The 24,958-nt window shown below is 44.7% G+C and overlaps 1 protein-coding gene across 1 annotated transcript in view; it reads left to right on the plus strand.

The window, feature by feature from the left end:
* TMEM233 (transmembrane protein 233) overlaps positions 1 to 21,282 on the plus strand; it is a 25,722-nt gene extending 4,440 nt beyond the window's left edge. The window contains exons 2-3 of the mRNA XM_005288709.4: positions 9,355 to 9,489; positions 19,215 to 21,282. Coding sequence (XP_005288766.2) covers positions 9,355 to 9,489; positions 19,215 to 19,226 — 147 coding nt within the window. The 3' untranslated portion in view covers positions 19,227 to 21,282. The remainder of the gene's footprint in view (positions 1 to 9,354; positions 9,490 to 19,214) is intronic.
* The last annotated feature ends 3,676 nt before the right edge of the window (positions 21,283 to 24,958 follow it).

The following is a 24,958-nucleotide window of genomic DNA, read 5'->3' on the forward strand; positions in this document are numbered from 1 at the left end:
GCTAATTATGCACTAGGGTGCCCAGAGCCTTGTATAGGCAGGCGTGGGCGGGGTTGTTACTTGAATGTAAATAACTAACAATGCTTGGCAGCTGTACTGAAGCACATCTGCCGCTGCTGTTAGCTATACCCACCATACACTTACACAATATAGTCAGTCCATCCCTGTAAACACCGACGTGAAAGGGGGCGGCTGTACCAGCGCCCTGGGGTGCAGAGTGGCTTACTCCTCCCTGTGTGCCCAGCTTGCTACTATGGGACAGGATGGAAGGGAGATGAAGCCTCTCACTCCTTGGCCCTTTCTGCTGCCTCCCTGCCCATTTGTTGATGGTTTGGTAGCGTTGGGCAAGTATGTCTTGCTCACCTCCTCTCAGCCAGAGTCAGTCTGAGCAGGAGAGCACAGGGAGCCTCGCTTCCCTGCAAAGCCGGGGAAGGGCTCTGCCAGGCAGCACAGACTGTCTTCAGGTAAGTCAGCTGAGGCTGTTAAGAGTCATAAGTGTAGCGGGGAGGCTGACTTCTAAGGTATTTGCCATCTGTAAAACGCGGAGGGTTCTCCAGTTCGTTTTGCTTTGCAATGAACAGCCAGATTTCAGACTAAGGAATTATGAGCAAGCACTGTACTGTGGAAATGCTTCACAGAGTAAGCAACTTAAAATGAATTAAAACTGTAGGGCCCAATCCTGCTAACTTCTATGCCCATGAGTGCAGGACGGCCTGTTAGGGAACAGAGGAACTCTTGTATGTATAAATGAGTGAGTAGTCCTGACTCACATGAGTAGAGCTGCTGACGGCAGTGGGGCTGCTGAAAGAAACAAGGCTTTGCAGTATCAGGCCTCTAATTGGTTTATGACTTCAAAATGAACAAGAGAGGAGGGATTTGAGAGATTTCATAAGGAATTAGACTCCAAGTGGCTGTGATTTGCTACTGAAACTAGATAAAGACTAAGAGGTTAAACACAGATAGACATATTACCCTAGACATAGTGGTTAGCCCTAGAAATAAGATTGGGGTTGGGTCAGTTTAGATCTATAACAGCTGAAGGTGTCCTAGGGGTGGAGAACCAAGGGCCTGATCCAAAGCCCTTTGAAGTCAGTGGAAAGACTCGCATTGATTTCTGTGGGCTTTAGGTTTGTCCCTCCCATATATCCATTTTATCCTTGAATAATATCTACTTAATGCTGTTCAATATAAGCCTCCTGACGAAGGAGCCTCTCTCCTGCCGGTCTCTTAAATCTGGTGCTTGCCCCTTCGTGCTAATTGCCTCCTCCTCACCCAGGGATTTTTATTAAAATAACATTATTCAAATAGCATGACTTATTTAAGTACTGTATGCAGTGTGAATTATTTATCCATCCGGTGCCCACGCAGGTCACCTTGAAGCTCTCCTTCATGCTTCCGAAATACATTAGAATAGCTTTATAGAGCCATGACTTGTAGCTCCCTGCCTTGCCAAAAGCTTCATTTCAGCCTGCATCATGTGTTCAACAGGGAATAATTATGCTAGAAGTAACAAACCACTCTAAGAGTAGGATGAAGTTTTTATTTTCCCCTTAGGAATCGAGGCCTTTCTTGCAAGCAGCTAAGAAAATCCAACCTGGCAACTTTAATAATAATAACCATTATGTTTTAATAGTGATTTGTACTTCTGTAGCATCTTCCATATGAGGATCTCAAAGCACTTTAAAAACACTAAGATATTACCCTTGTGAGGTAAATAAGTAAACATTTTTAGACTCATGTTGCAGATGGATACAAGACATTAAGTGACTTAACCAAGGGCATTCTCATAAGTCATTAAATTAATGGAGATATCCTATCTCCTAGAACTGGAAGGGACCTTGAAAGGTCATTGAGTCTAGCCCCCTGCCTTCACTAGTAGGACCAAATAATGATTTTGCCCCAGATCCCTAAGTGGCCTCCTCAAGGACTGAACTCACAACCCTGGGTTTAGCAGGCCAATGCTCAAACTACTGAGCTATCCCTTCCCCTTGGTAGAGACCAAAATAGAGCCCAGCAACCCTGACTCCCAGTCCTTTGTTCCAACCCCAGGATCTTCCCTTCCATATAAACCACTTTGAATTTAGCCTCAAGAGTGTAATTTGAGAAAACCTGAGATTCCTTTTGATAACATAAAAGAGTGACAAAGTTAGTTCCCTGTTTCACTTTACCATCCCCTTGTCTCCCCGCCATCCTTCTAAATAGCATAGCAAGCCAAACTCTGCTTGCTCTGCTCATGCAGATAGTCCTGGTAAAGTCATTGGAATAACTACTTGAGTAGACAAGCAAGATTTTGACCAACATGACCTAATAATAGAGAGACCTCTCAGTGAAGCATCAAACAGGATATCCCTCTGCTAGTTTAAAGACAGATAGACTGGCCATTTCCCCACTTGGGCACAATAGCCGAGTCTCAGGACATATCACTGCTTTTCTGCCAGAATGATCAGTTGGGCTGGTTTCTATTAGTTGAAGGCAAGTCACCTGAGTGGCATAGCTCATCTCTCACCAGCTGTTTCCAAAGTGACTTCCATACATCCGATTTGGCTCTTGCTCGTGTGGAATGAAGCGTGGGTGTCCAACTATTGTTAGAACAGATGAGAACTTCTGAAGTGGTTGGAAAAATCAATCCACTCTTGCTGAGTAAACTGTGAACTTTTTCTACATGGGCTTTTGAGGCTGCCATCCAGGGCCCCATACACAGGGCAGATGTGAACTCACAGGGTTAAATTGTGGCTTTAAACTGCAATCTGCACTGGAAGGCACTGCAGACGCCACATGTCTAGTGGGAACTCCCAGATATTTTGTGCCTGAGGGAGAGACAAATGGCTAGTGCCCAGGTTGTGGGGAGGAGCAGAGTCACTACTACAGCTCTTGAGAGGACTAGGTGCGACTTTTCCCACTGCTGGGTAGGGCAAAGGGCTTAGGGTCAGCATCCCGTTTGGTCTTTATGGGCTCAGTTCTGCCACCCATAGAAATCAGAGGGACTACTCAGCATGTAATGAATGTATACGGAACATATCACAGGACACCGCCAATACCACACTGAGTAACTGAGACCGCCAACCAGGGAAATAACCACTTCCTTCCCTGACGAACCAAGGGACACATCCCACCCATGTACTCATTCGCTACACCGATACTGACTTGGACTCCTTATTCATTCCATGGGTGGCGTACCCAAGCCCACTTATCCACTGACACTTGAAAAACTCTTGCACCCCAATCTGGGTCTATGCCGGTTATGTGATATGTATGTATCTCTTCACCCTTGCAACCGACACCTGTAATCCCTCATAACCCAAGCCTGACCCCAGATGTACAGTACCTTCCCTCTTAACTTGTGTATATTTCATTTTAAACACTTTAATAAAATTTTTATATTTGATGTGAGTAAGGGTGACGGGATCCGGCACTAAGGGTGTATAAGAGCCTGAATGGTGTCTGCCCCTTGCACCTAGATACAAGGAGGGAGGTTCCTTAGAAGAGCTGTTTGGAAATCTTACGATTGCACGTTTTTCTGCTGGAAAATGTCAATTAATCAAAGTGAAACGTTTCCTGGGAACATGGTGATTTCAATGAAGTTTCGTTTTAAAAAACCCAACACAACATTCAACTAATGTTGCCAGGATCCAGTTTGATGTTTCCAGAGAGGAATGCTTTGACTTTTTGCTTAGAAATTACTTTTTGTTTCAAAATTTATTGCATTTTATATATTTGTTTTAAATGTCCAGTCAGGACACAATGTTTTGATTGACCCGACATGAGAAAAATGTTATAATTTCGTTTTGCAGGCCGTGGAATGAAAAAGAGAAAATGATCTTGCAGAATTTCCCCCTTGGAAAATCCCGTGCCCACCTAGTGGTTTTCTTTACACTCTCACTAATCCTAGCACACCTACACAAGGCCAACCATAATCTGGTCCATAAGGTCAAATTCCTCCTCCTCCCTAGTTGAATTCCTCTGAGTTCAGAGATGTTACATCACCGATGAATTTGGCCCATAAAGCTTGGCCTGTTCACTAATAAACAGAGCATATACTGTGTCTGGCAGATGATAGCCCCTAATTATGTTGCTCTGTTTCTAATGCTGAATGCTGACTGCTGCTAAATCGATCCAAGATTAAACATCAGGTCCTTGGGGAACAAAGGTAATGCAGTAACATTTGGTATCCCCCCAGTTCTAATTGCACTTCAGTGGCCTGAAAGCCTTTGTATGGAACAGTAGACAAGCTACTAGTAAAGATATTATGGTTTAGTCACGGAAATGTTTTCTGACACCGTCACATTGACAGCCAAGTTCAATCTGAATTAAGACTGAGAGAGCATATCAGTACGTTGAAGGTAAAAATTATTTAAAAAGCAAAAGAATGGGAGGAAGGGAAAAATAAAAGAAATGCAGACTTTTGAATCTGGTAAATGCCCAATAAGTCACCCAACCTTAACTGTTGCCACCAGCACCACCTTCAAAAAAAAGAAAACAAACACTGAGATACCTGATCCTCTAACAGTCATAGACTCATCTCGTCAGTGACCACAAAGACTGATGGATCCTATGATTACCCCAGCTCCAGCCTTCTTTACAGTTATGTGCAGTCTATAGCAAAAGATATGCTTTATAAATTCCCTGTCAGACCATCATTCCCCACTCTTCACTGAGGGCCTTATCCAAAGGCCATTGAAGACTCTTTTCATTGCCTGCATGGGGCTCTGGAAAAGGTCCTCAGATGCCATGGGTCATAAATGTGACCCAAGTGTTGTTAGGCACAGAATAGTGCTTCTTAGGCCCAGATCATGACATTACATTTGTTTTACATAAAACAACAAATGTCAGTATGGGGCTTAATTGTCAGATTAGTATCAGAGATGTGTTCATGAAACTTTACTGTGGTGGGAATGTGCGTTGGTGGGTGCTTTAAGGCACTGTAGTTGAGCCAGGCAACTCAGCTCCACAACGATCCTCCTGGATGTGACAATCTTTAGGAAAATACCTGGATTCTTCAGGTCCTAATTCGCCAGTGAATGACTTCTTTTATACGCTATCCAGTGTCTCAAATTTGATCCTGTGCACAACATCTCGCCGAGCTCTTTCAAGTAAACCTCCATCTGAAGTCTCCCAGGTGAACCATTTTGAACTAGGACATGGCAAAAAGCATTAGAAGAATTTTCAAACTATGAAGGACGCCTATTTTTTCCCTCAGTCCTACTGCTTTAAAACCACTTGTCGGAATAATCTCAAATTAGGTTAAAAACTACTGACTGCTGGCCACAAAGCACACACAAGAGTAAAAGCATTTTTACTTGGAATTTTACAGTGTGTGGAGGGCGGCGGGGGGACGACACTGAGCTTTCAGTGGGAAAATGGGCATAATCGGGCTTTCTACCTTATCTACAGAGCAGCTGCTATAGTTAAATAAGTGGCTACCAAATCATGGCACCGTATATGTGTATTATATATAATTAATAATATATATATATATACGTGTGTGTGTGTGTATAAACAGACTATTATTATGCCATATTTTTCAGAGTACTATGGATTTGTATTATGTTAATTATTAATAATATGCCATGCTTTACAAAAACCTAAACGCACAAAATCCCTGCGCAATAAGCATCCTCTTGAATTCCTATTATTGTGCTACAGTAACTCTCTTTGCTTTGCCTATCCTGTTAACACCACAATTAATACTTCAAAATTTGGCTTTGAAAAATCAACACTGGAAAAAAGTCAGAAATTGGCAAGGTTCATTTAAGGCATTTCTGACAGGTTCACCTCTTGTTCATGCTGCTGGCTATAAATAACAATCCATTTCTCTTCCTAGTTATGCTCTCTGCATTTCAGTTCTTGTTCACAAACAAGGTAAGTGTCACAATAACCTATAACAGTCAATGCTGATGAGAAAAGGTGCAAATAGGAGACAAAAAGACAAACAAAAAGACTTCGTGATATAACTCAAGCACTGCTAAAATCATGGCTGATAAACAATACGTGGGACTGGAAATCGGTGAACCAAAATTGGTGTGTCGGAAATTAGGCCTTTGGTGGACACAGTAATGAGGGGACGGGCTATTTCACCAATCACTCCCTTTTGGGGTATGTAAAAATAAAAGAAGAGACTTTGAGGGAAAAATATGGACGGACGGACGGATGGAAACGCTTCCTGACCGAAAGAAGAGAGAAGGGGAAGGAGCAAGCTTCAGCATCATGGCCGCCACCCCCACCATCTACTGGGGACCCTGGAAGACCTTTGTCATCCTGAGCCTGAAAGTTAGCCTGACCAGACAGAGCCAAGAGAGAGAGGCACCCAGATGGCATTGCCACCAGCCCCGACTAAATCCTGACTACTGCCTGGGATGTAAGACTTCGTCATATACCCCTCCACTCACCCCATGTGTCCTTTTCCTTCCCCCACCTTATTTCTCTCTCTCCTGTCCCTCTCCTTTTTCCTTCAGTCTAATAAGAGTCTGGCTTAGCCAGCCACGTCTGTGAATTTCGCAACACTGCTGCAAGCCTGTGACCAAGGAGGAAACTTTGAAAGCAGTGCCCTGAGCAGCCGGATACTGGCCCAAGTTTGCACAAGTTCAGAGTGGCTAATGAGACAATGTGCCGGGCCTGTGTGTAAGCAGAGTCAGGATGAGCTCTACCCTGACATCTGGTGGTGAATTATGGCGAGTGTGGAAAAGAACTCCAGGGGCTGATCGTGTTTGCCTAGGCACACCCACCCGCCTGGCATGAAACAACAGGAACTGAAAGTGGTTACTTTGGCTGGTGTGGGATCCCCAGTTTCTCTGTTATTGGGGCAGGAAGAATAAAGTTTTGTTACCCTGATTCTGTGAATCAAGGCCAGTGGAACTGTTGTATGACAGAAGGACTCACCATTACCTAAGTAGCACTTGCTTGACAAGGGGCATGGGTTACAAAACCCAGTGAATGGAGAGAGGATGGGGCTATTGAGTTCTGGTCAAGTGTAGGTAGTCTCTTGGTATATCCAAGGCCGTGATCAAGTGTCTTGATGTTTTTGGCCTTTTGGCCTCGAGATGAAAATCTTGCCTTTGTTTCTGGGACCTTGAAGTGAAAACATTCTCTAATTTATATCTGATGGAATGGGCCCCCTTTGAGGGCTTGAAACACCAATTACACCACCTCATTTTTCCACTGTTGAATGTCAGAGCTAACTTTGATTCCATTAGAAGTCTAGTTACAGGCTGCTGAGCTGAATTCACTTTGGGCCAATGGTGCACCAGCACTGGGGCTCCCCTACTAAGAGCTGAAATCACTAAGAGCTGAAATTACAAGAGCTGAAGTTATTAAGAGCTGAGTGCTGTGTTAACTAGTGGGGGAGCCTGAAGCTATATTGCTAAGCAGCTGGTGGAGCAATTTGCGGGGACGACCGGAGGAGCGGCGCGGAGCCTTGCGGGGCCGGTTGGAGCGGCCCAAGGAACGGTGAGCGGAGCTGTTTGCAGGGACGGCTGGAGCGACTCACAGGTTGGTGAGCGGAGTGGAGCAGCTCGTAGAGCAGAGCAGTTCGTGGGACGGCAGGAAGTGGACTGACTCGTGGTGAAGGCTGTGGCGGAACCCCACGGAGAGACGGCCGGCTGGCCTCAGATCACATAAGGTGCCCCTTAACACCCTGCGTGCCCCCCCTTTTACTCTGGGGCTGCACTGACCAGGGACAGAGACTTTGGGGGTTGTTGGACTTTTGGGACTTTGGGTGGTTGCTGGACCCAAGAAACTTTGGGGGTGTTGGACTTTGGGGACTCTGGGTGATTTTGGGGTTGCTGGATTCAAGAACCAAAGGGAAAGGACACAGCCCAATTTGCTGGGGTGGGTCTTTTGCTCATGGTTTGTGTTATGAATCCTGTTTGTGGTGTTTTTCCAATTTAATGCTGATGTTGTTTACCTCATGTTATTAAACATTTTCTGCTACACTCAGACTCCGTGTTTGCGAGAGGGGAAGTATTGCCTCTTAGAGGCACCCAGGGAGTGGTATGTAAATTGTCCCAGGTCACTGGTGGGGGCTCGAGCCGGTTTTGCATTGCGTTATTGAAACGGAACCTCTAGATACAGAACCCGGCCCTTGTTGCTGCCAACTTAGATGGGCAGAAGAGTTACATGTGTTTTTCCAGCAGTGAGGCTGCAAGTGAGAATCAACACCAGAGAGAGAAGCTGCATTTTCTACCTGTGCTGTTCATTTCTTTCCCCTGTTGTGTGCGATTACCTTGTTGGTTAGGAAACAGGATTGGATTCTAACAACAGCAGCTCCAGTCCATTTCAGTTCACGTCTTCTCTTTTCCCCAAGAGGACTGTTATTGCCAGCTTTAATACCATCTAAGAGTCTGTGAAATGGCAGGGGGGGGCGTTCATTCTAAAACCTCTCTCCAACTAAAGGAAATGGGAACAAGGGACGTTGCTAAAATGAAAGGCTTCCTTAATACTTTACATTGCAAATGCTTGAATTGTATTCCCTTCTTCTTTCTGTATCTTTAAAAAAGGGTGACAAAGATTTTTTCTGGTGTGTTTGCCATGGTACTAAGCAGGCTGGGGTCTCTGTGTAACCAAGCCTTGTTTAAAACTGCGTAAGTCTGGACAGTGACAGGGTCATGTTAACACCTTTGACTTTTTGGGCCCATTTATTCCATCTAATGTAATACAACAGGCGTGAACAATACATGAGATCGGTTGGTTTTCTTTTAGTTTTTGGGGTTATTTCATTGCTAACGAAACAGCCGATTTCTGCTCAAATGCAAATCACAATTCAAATCAAGCAGGAAAAAAAGGTTTTTCTAGGATAGTGCGAGTCAGTGATGCATGGGAATGAGTGTGGTGAGCGTTGATTCAGTAATCCTTATGTTGATGACTTCAGTGGGGCTACTCACTGAAGTAAAGGCTTGTCTGCCTGGGAAGTTATTCTGGACTAGATGTTCCTGATTAACTATTCCTGATTAACTCCATGTGTTATTCTAGAATAAGAGTGCCTTATTCTAAATTAATTAACTCCATGTTTGGATGCCAAAATGGATTAAATCAGGAATAATGAATCCACTTTGAATTCACATGCTACTTTATTCTTGATTATTTTTTATGTGTAGACAAGACCTTAGAGTTGCACAATTGAGACCTAAACTAGCCAAGAATAAGCCCTGAAATTTTGTGAACATAGAAACTGGAAACCAGAATCCCTTGTTACAATGAACCTCACTTAGTACAAATATGTGTTCTAAAAATAATGCTCAGTATTCTGAAATCTTGTCTATGGTCCCAAAATGCAGGGCACTAAACGTAGTGACGTCAATTGAACTGAGGGGTGGATTGAGTTGTTTAACAATAGTCACAAATTCTGTTTCTGTTCTGCAGGCTTTAAATAGTTATAGTCAAGGAGACATAGAAGGATCAAGAAGACTGGGTCGCAATGCACTCTGGGTTGCTGTGGCATCAATCATGATTGGCCTTCTGATTATTGGGATCTATTGTGTAGTTCACTTCACAACGGTAAGAAAAGTTTGGTCGTTTCCAATACAAGTAGTTCTTCCTTGAACAGGAGCTTCATTATAAGAGATTGACGACTATGGCAGACTGACACTATTCACAATGTTCATGTTATAATTCAAGGGTTCACTCTCATTAACTAAAAGCAATTTTTGCATTATTTCTTATTTAGAAGTAAAGGAGGTAGTGTTGTCTGGTGGTTAGAGAAGAGGACTGTGTGATAGGCATACTGGGATCTCCTCCAACCTTCGCAACTCACTCACTGTGTACCTTGGGAAAGTCACTTATTGCTCCATGCCTCAGTTTCCCTACCTGTAAAATGAAGTGAATGGAGCTCCTCAGATGCAAAATTCTAGTGTGTATAAATACCAAATCTCAGGATCAGAAAAGAGACACTGGATCTATTGTAACATTGCCAAACAGGAGAAGAGATGTGATTACTGATTCATGTTTTGGTATTAACTAGCAATAATCATGCCAAAAAGCAACCATCTGTTTCTCATTGCCTTGCTATAAGTGAAAGTTGTCCACACACACTCCTATGTCCAGATGATCAGCTTTTATCTTTTTGTAGCCCTGGAGGAGAAACAAGTCCTTTTTTGTCTCTCTCAAATGATTTATCCAGGCAGAGGACACGTTTATAATGAAAACAGGACAGAAATAATTAGGACAACAATATATTCTCTTCAGGCAGAGCAATAATATGTTCTTTTCTCTTTAGCAATGTGCATTCCACACAGTTAAATCCATTTATTATCATCTAACCTCTACAGAACCCCTTCCTTCCAAAATGCTTTACAAGCTAATGTACAACCTGTAAAGAGAGAGCACCTCAGCCACCACTGAAATGCAGCCATCTCTGGGGAGTGGAATGCAGTGACCATTTAACAGTGCACAGCCACTTCAGACAGAACAATGACTGCAGGGAGAAGTTAAGGAAATAGACTGTAATTACATAGGAGGTTGGAGACAGCACACCTATGTTTATGAAAAGTGACGTGAGGTCAGGGACTTAGCTGTCTAGCTCACTGGAAGGAGAGAACCTCCAATAGCACAGTGCCCTTTAGCAGCATACCGAGATATTGATTCCTGTACTGACTCAAAGCCAAGAGTTTCCTTAGAGGTCTCCTGTCCAAATAGTTGCCCAATCTTGCCTTGCTTTGCTTGAAACCTGATAGGATCACAGACTCCGGCGGTAGGGTTCACTGGGTTCCCCCGTCTCTCTAACTGCACAGCCCCTCCATTTCTTTTCCTTCTCCTCTCTCTCGTCATTGAGGAATCTTTTGACTGGGGCAGCAGCTCTCCTTTTTCTTGTATAATGAGAATGTGCAAACAGGCTCACCCAACTGACCTTTTCTGATATCTGCCTGATATGCCACTTTTTCTTCATAAGCAGTCATGGGATAAGAGGGCAGGTCCTCTCATGAATTGGTAACTGGTTAAAAGATAGCAAACAAAGGGTAGGAATAAATGGTCAGTTTTCAGAATGGAGAGAGGTAAATAGTGGTGTCCCCCAGGGCCCCAGTCCTATTCAACATATTCTTACCAGATCTGGAAAAAGGGGTAAACTGTGAGGTGGCAACATTTGCAGATGATACAAAACTACTCAAGATAGTTAAGTCCCAGGCAGACTGTGAAGAGCTACAAAAGGATCTCTCAAAACTGTGTGCAGATGTGGTCGTCCCATCCCAAAAAAGATATATTGGACTTGGAAGAGGTTCAGAAAAGGGCAACAAAAAATATTAGGGGTATGGAACAGCTGCCATATGAGGAGAGATTAATAAGACTGGAACTTTTCAGCTTGGAAAAGAGATGACTAAGGGGAGATATGATAGAGGTCTATAAAATCATGACTGGTGTGGAGAAAGTAAATAAGGAAGTGTTATTTACTCCTTCTCGTAACACACAAACTAGGGGTCACCAAATGAAATTAAGAGGCAGCAGGTTTAAAACAAACAAAAGGAAGTATTTTTTCACACAATGCACAGTCAACTTTTGGAACTCCTTGCCAGAGGATGTTGTGAAGGCCAAGACAAGACTATAACAGGGTTCAAAAAAGAACTAGATAAGTTCATAGAGGATAGGTCCATCAATGGCTATTAGCCAGGATGGGCAGGGATGGTGTCCCTAGCCTCTGTTTGTCAGCAGCTGGGAATGGGTGACAAGGAATGGATCACTTGATGATTCCCTGTTCTGTTCATTCCCTCTGGGGCACCTGGCACTGGCCACTGTCAGAAGACAGGATACTGGGCTAGATGGACCTTTGGTCTGACCCAGTAGGGCCATTCTTATGTTCTTCACTTCCCAGTCTTCATTTTCTAGTGTAAAAACCTCTAATCTCTCTTCAGTAGAAGTCTTCCCATGCATCTACTCATTGTTGTTGCCTTTCCTTGGACCATTTCTATTGAACACTAAGTGCTTTTCAAGATGAGGGTGCCCACGGTGTTTCAGTGGAGAATGTAACATTGATGTAAATAATGACATTATAATAGTCCCCATATTATCTGTCTCACTCTTAATCCAGCCAAACACCGGGGCCTGAGTATCATTTACAGCAGGGCCATGTTACACTGGTAATGGAAAAGGACCTGTGCGGGAAACCTGCTTTTATACTGACTTTAAGGCCCCTTTACATTGGTGCAAAGTAGCCTGGAGTTTGCTTTATTTGACGATTGCTGCTGTGTGTGGAGTAGATGTATTCACGGAGCTGTGTACTATGACGTGTACCGTTTTTTCAGCCAGGATATAGTTAATATAAAAAGCTGGGCCAGTAGCATTAACTTGTGTTTATCAACACTGAATTCCACCTGCTGTCATGTTATCCCATCATCGGTCATTGCTAGCTCCCTCCTAAGTTCCTCAGTCTTGTCAAGTCTTGAGTAGCCTAAATGATTTTGGTCACTGGTAAATTTTGCCCCCTTATAGTTCATCTCCTTTCCAGATAACTAATAAAGATATTTAATAACAAGTCTCGTTATGGATCCTTTGGGACGCCCCACGATTAACCTCCTGGAAAATTCCTCCTCTTTGTTTATTGTTTGCAGCCAGTTTTACCTCTCCTCTCAAGACTACTTGGTTTCTTGAAGAGCTTGCAGACAACTTCATTTGGGCGTTCATAAAGCTTTGATGAAATTATACCTGCCTCTTCTCCTTATCTACTAGTGTGCTGATTCCTTCAAAGAATTTGAACAGATTAGAGGCATGATTTTTCTTTACGGAAGCCAGGCTGATTTGTATGTTCGGCTCAGTGTTTTATAATTCTTTCATTATTGCTTCATCCAATTTACTTGTTATTGGCGTAATGGCTTAACTGACCTGTAATGCCCAGGATCACGCCTAGCATTTTTTTTAGGACACATACAATATTTGCTACTCTCTGGTCCAGTCGCTGATTTAATGAGTCCCTGTTTTTGGTAGAAGCTCAGCCCTGTCATGCTTAAATTCTTTCAGAATGCTTTGGATTAAGACCATCTGGTGACTTGCACTTTTCGACAGAGGTTTTCAAAGGACCCTACTCCTTTTGAATTACACCTGATTCCGTTAGGTCCCTTTCATAATCCCAGCCACTGTTATCAGTTTGTTCCAGCTTCTCCTCTTTTGGCCCCTCCATCCCTGAAGATACACATGTGCTCAGTCCCTCAGGAGAGGGAGCAAGCCCTCAGGCTAGTGGTTGGATCAGAGTTGTAGGAAGGCTCCAGCGGTACCCACACCAAGCCATCCTCAGCTGGCTGGAAACTCCTAGTAATGCAGGGCTGGGCTGTTGGGGGTAGTGATGGTAGCCGTGGCAGAGGGGGAAATGAGGGATATTCCACCCCAACACAAAACAATGGCAAGAATTGTACTTTCTATTAACTGCAGGCCCCACCTTAACTTCAACGGGGAAACAGGATTCGGTAGGTGTTCTTGGGATTCCCCTTGAATTTTCTAGCCAAGTCTGGCATTTCTGAACTGTGGCGTGAACAGAAATGGATTTGGAGTGACCACTGTCAGGTTTGTCATTCTCTGTGATAGATTGTGGGCCTGCTAAGGCAATGTGCCTGCAGAATCAGGCTGCCACTGGGCCCTCGAATTCTGCTCTCTGTGACAAGGGCCTTGTCGCTCCTGCAGATGAGCTCAAAGATCAGACACAGCTGGGAAGAACTAGAGCATGTGGCGAGGTCCACTAACAGCTTGCGTATCACAGGAACTGCCAAAGATTGTTCTGCAGCAGACTGAAAATAGATCAGGGCAGGGGACTGGTGGATTCAGAAGGGAGAAGAGCTCTTTATATTTCAGTGAGCTCCTACCCTCGGAGGAATCCTGCCCTTCCCTGCATAGCCTGAATAGTTTTATTCAATCCCTCTGAGTCCTGAGGAACCAGTCGGAGGGTTAGAGCAGCTGGGAGGCTGGCCCAATATGTTGGGAAATGTCTAGAGTCTGTTTTCATGGTAAAGATTTACCAGGAGGCAGACACTGAGCCAAGTTCTGGGCTTGTACGGGTGACCCTCAGAGCAGAAGTTGTTCTCCTGTCTGTCAGGATAGCACTTTCTCTCTAGGGGGCTATAATGGGGCTCACTACTCACTGCTGGGGTGCCTCCTTTTGTGGCTTGTCTGGGGACTAGCTCTCAATTGGTCTGAGGCCCCCTCCTTCGGTTGCTTGCCCCGCAGTCTCTCTCTCTGGACTCAGGTTACGCCCTCTTCATCATTCAGTCCTCCGGCCAAATCACCTAGTCCTCCCATTCTGAGGTGTCAAAGGCCCTTGGCCCAGGCAATAGGGGAACCTGGGCCCACCCACCACTCTGGACTGCAGCCAGGGACCCTACGTCCAGCCACCACTATCTGCTCAAGGTCCAGTCTTGTTGCTGTTTCCCTGGGCTCTTTCCTACCTTTCTGCCCTATCATCTGGCCCACCTCTGGGTTACCACTGCGGCCCCCTCTGCTCCCCATGGCTACTTCCCCCTCTCGGCTACTTGTCAGAGTCTGTAGTCCAAGACTGGTTCCCAGGGCTCACTCTCCACCTAGTTCTCCTCCTTGTACTGAGTCAACTCCCCTCCCCTCTAGGGAGTGACAGCACAGCTCCTCCCTGCAGACCACCTCCTACCACCAACTTCCTTTCTTTATAAGCCTGTCCCAGCTCCTCCCCCAGCTGGGCTTCATCAGCCATTCGGCTTTACCAGTCACTCGCTCCCCTCCAGGTGCAGCCTGTAGATTAATGGGCCTATTTTAGCTGTGCAGGCCATGTGCAGGGTGGACACCGCATCACAAGGACATGTGGGAAACATCCATTTTAAGCTGGGAAATGACATCTGACAGATAGTATGAGGTACAGCCTGGTTAAGGGAGTATGGAGTCCCTAGACATAATGTTCGGTAGGACATTGAGAGGCTAAAGCGCCCCACAGTTTGGAGTTTCTAAACCAGTGCTCCATCTGCCCAGTCATTAGCCTGGCCCTGGGGTCACTTTAGCTGCATTAATAGATTTCACAGCAAGTACATGTCGAATGAGACGTGTTTAGATTCACCTTTAAATTTTGCACGGAAATGTTGTTTCAAAATAAAACAAATGCACAAAGTGTTTAGAGGCCAAATCGTTAGCAGAATACAGACTTAGCAGCACCAGCCTCAGAGGAAACAGATTCGTGTTTGGTTTAAATTGGATACTTTCAAAACTAGATGGATTTACTTTCTCAATTCACTGGGGCAACTCGAGAGAAGATTGAAAATCTCATTCGGTATAAATCCAATCCTCATCTGGAAATCAATGGCGCTTACTCCAAGTTATACCAGCTGAGGATCAGGCCAAATCAGATTTTGAGTTTTGTTTCTATATTTGCACGATTGACATTTTCACTAATGGTGCAAGGGTAAGACTTGATTATCTCAATCGGTGCAAACTTTGGCCTGTCCTTGTCTATGCTTTGGAGCCAGTGCTAGTTGAACTACTTTGACTACTGAATCGGGGCTATTCCCAATGCAGACAAGGCCAAACAGAAGGTGTAAGATAAAGAAGGCCCCTTCCCTGCTATACCTTGTACCCTCTCCTGTTAGTTTCCTTCCCTGTATGCACAACCCCTTCCACTCCTTCGGTATGTAACTGACACTCACACTGACTTGCTAAAACGTAACTTAAGCCACTGCTTACCTCACCACCAAGTTTAGCCCCAAAGGTGAAGCTAAAGGCATTTTATCTAGGTGAAAAAAGCTGTGTTTGCCCTGCAGGAGCCAATACGACCTAAACAGGGCAGGGAGCAGTTCCCTTCACACTGCGTTAGGCCATAACTACGCCGTAATGGGGCTAGTCGGAGTGAACGGTAGGTGTGCCAATGTCGGACCTGCCAATGTCATCATGGGCCTGAGCTAAAGTCCATTGAAGTCGATGAGTCTTTCCACCAACCTCACTGGGCTTTGGGTGAGGATCCATGTTGCCTGCTGGTGAGTGCAGCCTTCCAAAGCTCTCCTCTCTGCCCCAGCTATAGCGAATGGGGATTCTTCTTTGGTGCAGCTGACAGAGACCTGGATTTGTGGAGCAGAGGGTCTTACAGTTGTGTTCCTGCTGACAGCTGTGGAGTCCAGGGAGCTACAGATTTCATTCCGGTCTCACTAGTGCAGCGAGGACACAGACTCCTGAGCTCAGGTCGCAGCAGGGAAATGAGGGAGGCCCCAATTTTTCAATGTTTTTAAAAGCATATTTATTTGTCATATTTATACTATGCTCCCAGGGGAGCCCCCTCGCCCTCTGCAGCAGGACTGGATTTGCTCCCGATTCTGTGAGTAATCTGTGATTTTTATACAGCCTTTTACAGTCCTTATTTTTAAAACCACGTCAGTTTGACTCAAACATGTGTGCAAGTAGTGATGCGGGCGCTGTTGGGAGCAGAGTTAGAGATCAGATTTGTTTTGTTTTCCCATTAAGCACTGAAACACGTCCACTAACAACCAGTTCTTTGGTATGGGGCTCTGAAGGGATTTACTAGTCAAAGTAAGTTGGAGAGAGCTGAATAGAAATGTGGGGAACCACTAAGCACTGATACAGCAAAGTAAAAACACTCACCCGGCTGTATAGACCTGACTGTGAAATACAGACAGCCTGAGGATGAGGAGGGGTGGCCAAAATACTAAAGGGAAGGGATACAAGGGGTGCCTGCCAATGGACAGGCACTCGGAGCAGTTTTCATTCACATCAACAGCTCATCCTCCCAATTTGTCAGGAACCGAGCTGCCAAAGGGCGAATCGAGTTACCAGCTGGTGGATACACACATGAGGAGGGCAGTCTGTGTTCAGCTCCTTTAGAATTTCATCCCAACTGTTAGGATATTTTAACATTGACGCAGAGAAGCATTTTGACTCCCCCTTTTATCTCTGTTTAGACGGCGCTTCACCCCATGCAAGTCCCAGAGAGCTTTCAGGAAATAACCCTTTCCCGTGGCTCATAGAGGAGATATGGGAACAGTCAGGCTTTCTAAAACCATTGAAAGTACTAGTCCCTTTCTTTTTAACGATCACAGGGCCTCAGCTAACCCCCAGACATTATGATTTCGTGTTGGGCAATCCTTGCTGGAAGGAAGAGGATTAAGCAATTATGCAATCTGCCAGGCACAGTGTACACTGAGATCTTTTCTTACTAATTTCTCAATTACTCTGTGGAAGGAAAAGATACATAACGATAATACTCTTCACTTCTGTAGCATTTTCCACCTGAGGACCTCCAGGTACTTGACAATCAGGAGTGTATTAAGCCTCACAGGACATGACCACGCAGCCCATGGCAGTGAGCTCCCAACCCAGGTTGACAGACTTTGGGCTTGCAGGGCTCATGCTAGCGGTCCAAAAATAGCCCTGTAGACAGTGCTTCGAAGTTGCTGCCGAGGCTGGAACTCGGGCTCGGCATTTTAGAGCGCTAGCGTGAGTCCTGTTAGCACAAGTCTCTTGACGATGAGGCTGGGAGGCTCACTGCCACAGGCTACGTAAACATACCCTTAATGCCCTGTGAGTCTTGAAATTATTATATTCCCCATGTTCCAGATAGGCTAAATTAAGGAGTCGCTAGATGACTTGACTTGCCCACGGTTACACAGCGAGTCTGTGGCAGAGGTGGGCACAGGACCCAGATCTTTTCACTCACTGTTCTGGTCTCAGACTGCATGGCTATGCTTCCTCCTCCAACACTAATGTGACTGTGATGTTAACCGCACAGCCATCCCTCCACAAAGGCCTTCTCCCAGCCCACAGGCATCATGTTAAAGGTATTTATAAACCAAAGAGCCCAGTGGCAAGCAGAGTCCGGGGCTGTTCAGTGTTATCAGCATTCTGACAGGAGGATAAAGAACACACCTAGGGCAGGGGCTCCAAAGTTTGGCTAACTATTATTTTTATTTGCATTCCTGTAGCACCCAGGAGCCCTAGCCAGTGACCAGGACCCCATTACGCTAGGTGCTGCACAAACACAGAACAAAAAGGCGGTCCTTTCCCCAAAGAGCTTCCAATCTTAGACAAGACACAATGGATGGAGACAGACATCCTACAAAATGGCCTGCAGCTTCCCTCCTATTTATTAATGGAGTGACCTATATAGCCTGAATGCTCAGACCTGTGAACTCTGCAGCCTGCACCTCTATATAGAAGACGAGGCTGGCTGCAACCTGCTCTGTTTTCCATAAGCTAAGGGCAGCTCCAGCTCTTGGCAGATTGGTAGTGAAGCCCCTTTGATTGGGCACAATTTGGGCACCCCAGCAAAACTTAGGGCAAGCCTGGAAGTCCTTATTTATCTTTGGCCTGGTCCTGAGAATGGCAGAGAATCCTCTAAGTCCTGACTCAGATAGCCTTCTCTCCAGCCTTAACAGGAGCTTTCCCTGAGTAAGAACTGAATAAAAAATGATGGCCCAATTGTTCCCCTCAGACCTGTGCATGGAGGGGACCCTCTGCACCAGCTTTCGCCCTTTCCATTGAGGACCGGACTTAGTCCTGGTCAGTTCCCAGCTGTAAATTTGCTAAAGAGTAAACACAGTCTGAGGCTGCATTTACTGTTTCGTGGAGCTCCCTCTTCCATGCTTGGCATCTCCTTTAAGGCATTCCTGGGGCAGCTGATTGCGGGAGACGTTATGGAAATTGTCCAGAAAAGAGGGAGGGGGAACAACAGAGAGCCCAGCACCCTTGAGGGAGTCATGGGTTCTGAGGGCCACACCTGCTGCTTCTCTGGGGGGCAGGCAGGCCCTGCCCCCAACACAAGAATCGGCAGGAAACTCCATAAAGGGAACCTCTCAGAGTTTTCCTCCCCTACCCACGGCCCACAGGAGGGGCGATCAGGCCTTGAATAAGGACCTTGACAACCCATAATGCATTTCCACAATATCAGACATTGGTGTCACTTGCAAAACCATGTTCTTGCCTGGCTGATTTTTACAGTTTAAGGGGAAAGAGCTCCTACTGCCCTTTTGAAAATGTTGACTGACCCCTTAGCAAACATCGGACTGTTTCCTGGCAATCAGACGATCCTAGCCTACACTGATTTAGGTAACCCTGATTAAAAATTCAGGTCTGACTGAGAGTAGACTGATGCCAATGGAAACATAATGCTTTGCTTCAAAAGTATATTGAACCACTAATCCACTGGGATGTTTGTTTAATAGGAACAAGTGCCATTAAATAATGCATCCATTAGGCCTGTAGAATGAATAATTTAAATGCAGATCTCTCTCTCTCTCTCTCTCTCTCTCTCTCTCTCAAAAATACATATTTTTGTGCCATTGCAGCATGCTATCTGAAGACCAGGACTGAGCATGAAGGATTATCATTATCTAAACTCTGGGAAGGAAATGCGTGAAGAAGGGGGAAAAAATCCTTCATTCCAGACTGTTAGATTTGACCCTCCAAGTCCCTCTCCAGAGGCAAGTTGCTGGTGGATGAACTAATAGTCCAAAGTTAGCACATCAAAGTGGCGTGACCAGATGTGCAAAGTTATTTATTTGAAAAAGAATCTTGGTATAGAGCAATGCACACCCTCCTATCCTAATGTACAGTGGGTTCTTGGCCCGTTGTGACCGACTTTACTTTCTCTCTTATGTAGAGGGTGCCCTGAGTCCATGGGTGTTCACTGGTTGAACTTAGTGACACAAAACCAACTTGTCTATACTGTTTACAGCACATGATTCATGGCCTCATCCTAAGCCCGGTGAAGCTAGTAGTATGACTCCCATTGACATCATGGGGCTTTGGATTGGGCCCTGAAAGATTTGTATAATATTTTAAAATTGCCTTAGCATGTAATCATACTAAATAACGAATTTATGGTCAGTTTTTCTCTGCTATAGAGTCACCCAGTTCTTTCCTTCTTAGTCATCCCGAGCTTTTCTGTCTATCACCTTGTTTTTTTTCACCATCTGAAGGCTGATTTTAATCAGTTGATTATGAAGGGAATCTCTTGTCCCATATTGTGAATCTATATGCATTTCTTCCAAACGACCTCTCACATCTGTTGTCTTCTACTGTTGAGCCACCTTGCATTGTCCCCCCCACAGACACACTTTGAACGTGCACTAAGCATATTTTCCTCTTCCGTGCTGTGTCTATAAGAACATTTTCTCATTTTTTTTCTGACAAAATAGGTGCATTTTAGTCGATGTGCTTGTCAATCCACTTTTTACAGTGTCTCTAGCAAATCAGTTCATCAGATTGTGCCCCACTTCATTAGTGTTTGTGTTTGATTCACCAACTCATCCTGCCGCGATCGTTTGTAAGTCAGTGCACTTGGTAAGACACAGATCCTGCCACCCTGAGTTACGCTGAGTAGCATCGGACTAATAATACAACGACCTGCTCAGAGAGTGAGGTACTGATCAGTAAGAGTGAGGGTACGTCTACACAGCCCAGGGTAGAGAACCTCTCAGCCCGGGACAACACACTCGGGCTAGCACGGCTTGCACTAACACTGTAAAAATAGCTGTGTAGACAACGCCTTGAAGCGGCAGCTTGGGCTGGAGCTTGGAGTCAGAAGCCTAGGGAGGGGGTGGGCTTGCTGCCAGGGGCTGTGTAGATGCACTCTAAGGAGGGAAGATGCTGCCCCTAAGCAAACAGCAGAACGCAGGACAATACAACTGCACTTTCTTAGCTGAAAACTTAAGAGAACAAATTTGTTTTTGTAAGCAAAATAATCGGTGCTCAAGAAGGACGAAGGGCAGTAAAGATTAACATGGAGGGCCACATCCTCCACTGGGGTAAGTCGTTGTAGCTCCGTTGGCTAAGTTATTATTACAACTTCAATGTACACTCATTCTCCTCTCATTCACAATGGTGTAACTCAGGAGTGACCCCACTGAAATCAGTAGAATTTTACTGGTGTAAAACAGGCGTCAATGAGAAGAGAATCATGCCTGGAACGAGTACAACTACGCTATTGCAAAGGAATAATCTTCAGAAACCTGTGCCTGTCAAAGCAGCTATCCGGCAACAGAGTGTATTTTCTGTGCACTGAGGTTAGGTTTTTAACAGAATTGTACTGTGGGGGGGGGGTTGTTTGTTTCTGCCTTTATGGTGGCCAATTTCTGATTTTTCATTGAAGTCAGTGATGTAAATTCTGTTCTTAATGACACTAGTATAAATCTTGAGTCATTCCACGAAGGTCAGGATTTACACTGGTAGAATTTGCCCAGTTTGGAGTTTGTTTGCCACTGATTTCAATAACCCCAGGAACTGCCCCGTTCTGAGCACGTCTTAATGATTTTTGGATACTGTTTCACGGATTACAAATGTTTTGTAACTTGCATTATTATCAGGTGTAACAAAATTGTCATTGAGAGGCAGAATAAAATTGGTTTTAACTAATCATGTTCACACTGGTGTGTGGGAAGTGTCTTTCCTAAGGTTCCTTGTCACTCATTTTTTTATTACTGTTATTTTAATGATTAGTTTGGTTTTTTTTCAAACCACTTTGGAGAAATTAGGTTTCAGAATAAAAGGAACCAGGCCAAGAACAAAGGGTGGCCTGGCTTAGTTGGTGCTGCTCACGCAGGCCAGGGTGAAGAGGATCTTCTGTTCCGTTTTCACGGCAGATGTAAGTTTTAATTATTACAGTATAAAATAGTCCAGTAAAAGATCAACACCATGGTGGGCAGTAAGGGTTGAACTCTGCTCTGTCATTCTAGTGTAAGTTCAGAGTAAGTCTACTGAATTGAGAGGAGTTATTCCTAGTTTACACTGGGGTAAGCAAGAGCAAAATTTGGAGCCAAGTGCCTGTTTTTCCACGTGCAGCAGCAGTCTCGAATGGTGGCTCCTAGCAAGACTGATGGAATAGAAAATACCTAGTTAAAAAACTTTGGGTCAGATTCTGCTCTCATTTTCAAGGGAGTAAACCTGGAACGACAATAGAGTTGTACCTGCTTTCTCCTCATACATTTTGGCCAATTAAAGTTAACGTGTTCCGAGGTCATTAGTGTTCCGCGAGCAGCAATGGTGAATGTGTTCAGGGAGAGTGGCTAATGAGAGAGCTGCAGAAAGTCCCTCAATAAACAATAAAGGTTAAATTCCAGTAAATCCAGAGTAAATTCCATTGACTTAGTGGAGTTAGTCCTGATTTACACTCATGCAATGGAAATCAGAATCTGGCCCTAACATTACCAAATATTCAAGTGCAGTGTAGTGAACAATCTGGGCCTTTGCTTCTCTGCTCAGGGACCTTGAGGACAGATTTTCAAAGTCACCTCAAGGCGCAGCTAGGCACCAAGTGTGATTCTCAAAGGTGCCTAAGCAGGATTGCAATCAGTGGGACATAGGCATCCAAGCTGCATACGTGCTTTTGAAAAACCCAGTGGGTACCCATCTGCAATTTTTGGCACCTAAATATCTTTGAAAATCTGTCCCTTAGTGTAACTGGGAGTTGGGCCCCCATTTCTGCAGTGATTGTGAAGCTAACAAAGATTGCTGACCTACAGTACTATTGATTTGTATAAACACACAGACTTTTATATTAAACCACTTGAATCATGTGAAAGAGAGAAAGGAATTTAGTATGTCTACGTTTTGCTTTACTGATGTGCTGATATCGCTGCTCTTCATTTATTCACGTATGTTCAATAAAGCTGTGCCTGTCCTAGGATTTTCAGCCATGTTTGACAACTGGTGTCAAACACAGCTCCCCCAGCAGCCCCACTCAGCCGATGTCAACAAGGACTGTGCTGCTGCTGGGCTGGGTCACTCAAGTTCAGTGCCTCTTGTAAGAAAGTGGGAGAGACCCTGATAGAACAAGTGGTCAAGCATGTGGGTGCTGGACTAAGTTTGAACCTATCCACACCCATGAGACAGCAGCTTTCAGCAATGGGTGAGGGGAGTGGGTGGAGTCACATTTGGCAGAAGAGGCTGAAAATATGAGGCTAGTGCCTGCTTCTCCCCTGCAAAACCTTCTACGGGCATGCCCCTCCACCCCCAGTGGACCAGTTCTAGCATGTGTTACAAGGACTAGAGACTCTCCAATGAAGGCCTCCCTTACAAGGGATAGCCCCCATTGGCCACCAGGGGCTGAAACACTGCCCAATAGGTGGGTCCTTCCTCCTCGCCCCATAGACTTACCCCTTGTGGCCTGAGCAGCTAACCAAAAATCTGGGGTCTTGCAAGTTGTTCCACTTAGGAGGAGAAATTGAGGGTGGAGTCAGGTACCTTTGATGCAATCCTGTTTATTCACAAAGTCCTGTTTCCCTGAACACAAGCAGACCCAAACAACAGAAGAGCGTTTCCTGGCCCACAGCCCAAACCACTTTTAGCGAGTCCTGGACCCAAAAGCTTTCTCTCGCTAAAGGCTTTTCCAGAACCACACATCTCTGCTTGTTCTGGCTGTGTCTGTAGCTTCCTTCTCTGTTTGTGTGCGCTTCTTTCTGCATCCCTTGCAGTGTGCTTCTTCCCCCAACATGCACACATTTACCCAAAACAAGCCCTCCACCCACATAGTTCCGACTCCTGGCTGAACTTGCAGATGCCTTTTTGAGGTGGAGGCGGCTATAAAGGAGCTTAATTGTTTCTTACATCTGTCTTAAATGTAGGGCAGCGGTTATAACCACCAGCTTCAACCCCCAACAACGTGTACTGGCCATGAGGACAGACACATCTAGGTCTTTTTTTTTTTTTTTGCATTTGTTTTCAGTTCAGTTGGGCAAAGTGTGTTGGTTTTTTGGCTGTGTTTTTCATGAATGATGTGGATGAAGTTTAAGCAACATGCTCTTAACCTGCAGTTACAGAAACAAAAGACATGGGGTGTGCTTTTTCTGGCCCTAACAGATAAGATCAATAGCAGGAGTTTCCAAGTGATCTTCTTCTTGATGAAAGATACAAGCCACTGCTGGCAGTTTTCCCTGAACAGTGACAAATATTTGCACAGAATCGTTTTCAGTAATTTACAAGGGTTTCTTGATTGTTTGGGGGGTGTTTTGAGAATAAAAATTAACTATGAAAATGGAAAAAGTGAATGGGAAAAGCTGCCATTTGCAGTGTATATCAATGAGCTTTATTGGTTCTACAAAACCCAGGGCCATCTATTAACTACGTACATTGACACAGACACAAAGCACCTAGGTAACAGAAAGAAAGGAGCTGGATCTACAGACACCCAAAACAACTTGAGGTTATGCTGAGCTACAGAGATATCAGTGACATCAATGGAGATGGTACTGGTGGAGCTGCTCCAGGCTGACTCTGTTGTAACTGAGAGAGGAATTGAGCCCCGTGGCTAAGGGACATGTGAACTGCTGCCCCCATGTTTCACAGCGCAATGGTAATGCTGAAGTCTATTTATGACAGTTTAGATGTCAAGATTATTAACTAGTTCATGGCTGATCATTTTACTAGAAAGATCTCTAGCTCTTCTGGGAGTGTTGGGTGGAAGCTAGTTACGCTCAGGTCAAAACAGATTGTATTTTTAATAAGTTACATTTATCAAAAATTCTTGTTTTATTTTTCACAGAAAGTCAGTCTTATTTATAAAAAAAAAAAAAATCCTGTTAACAACGATGTACTTTTCTCTGGACTACTTCATAGCCCATCTTCATTGGGGAGATTGTGTTGCCTAGTGACTAGTGCACTGGGCTGGGATTCAGCAGGTCTGAGTTCTGATCACAGATCTGACACCAGCATGCTAGGTGACATAGCCATGTGACTTGACCGCTCTGAGCCTCAGATGCGGTGATAATGATGCTTACCGCTTACGTGCCTTGAGATCAACTGCTGAAAAGTACTATATACGAGTTAGATATTATTATCATGCTATTGATTTTTTTACTATTGATTCAACTGAGAATTTTGCTTGAAAGTGTATGTCACAATATTGCCCTGTGTAATTTTTAATATCTGTCTTTCTCAGAACAGAATCTCAGTGCTTTGCAGATGACAGGTGCAATATTAGAGTTCAACATTCCTATCATGTCTGGGTGGGATCTTGCCCTGTTTACTCAGTTCTTCATAAAACTTCCACTGAAATCAATGGAAGATTTAGCCACGCAAAGGCTGAATAAGAAAA

This window comes from Chrysemys picta, chromosome 15 (assembly GCF_011386835.1).
Source record: "Chrysemys picta bellii isolate R12L10 chromosome 15, ASM1138683v2, whole genome shotgun sequence".
Taxonomy (NCBI): Eukaryota; Metazoa; Chordata; order Testudines; family Emydidae; genus Chrysemys; species Chrysemys picta.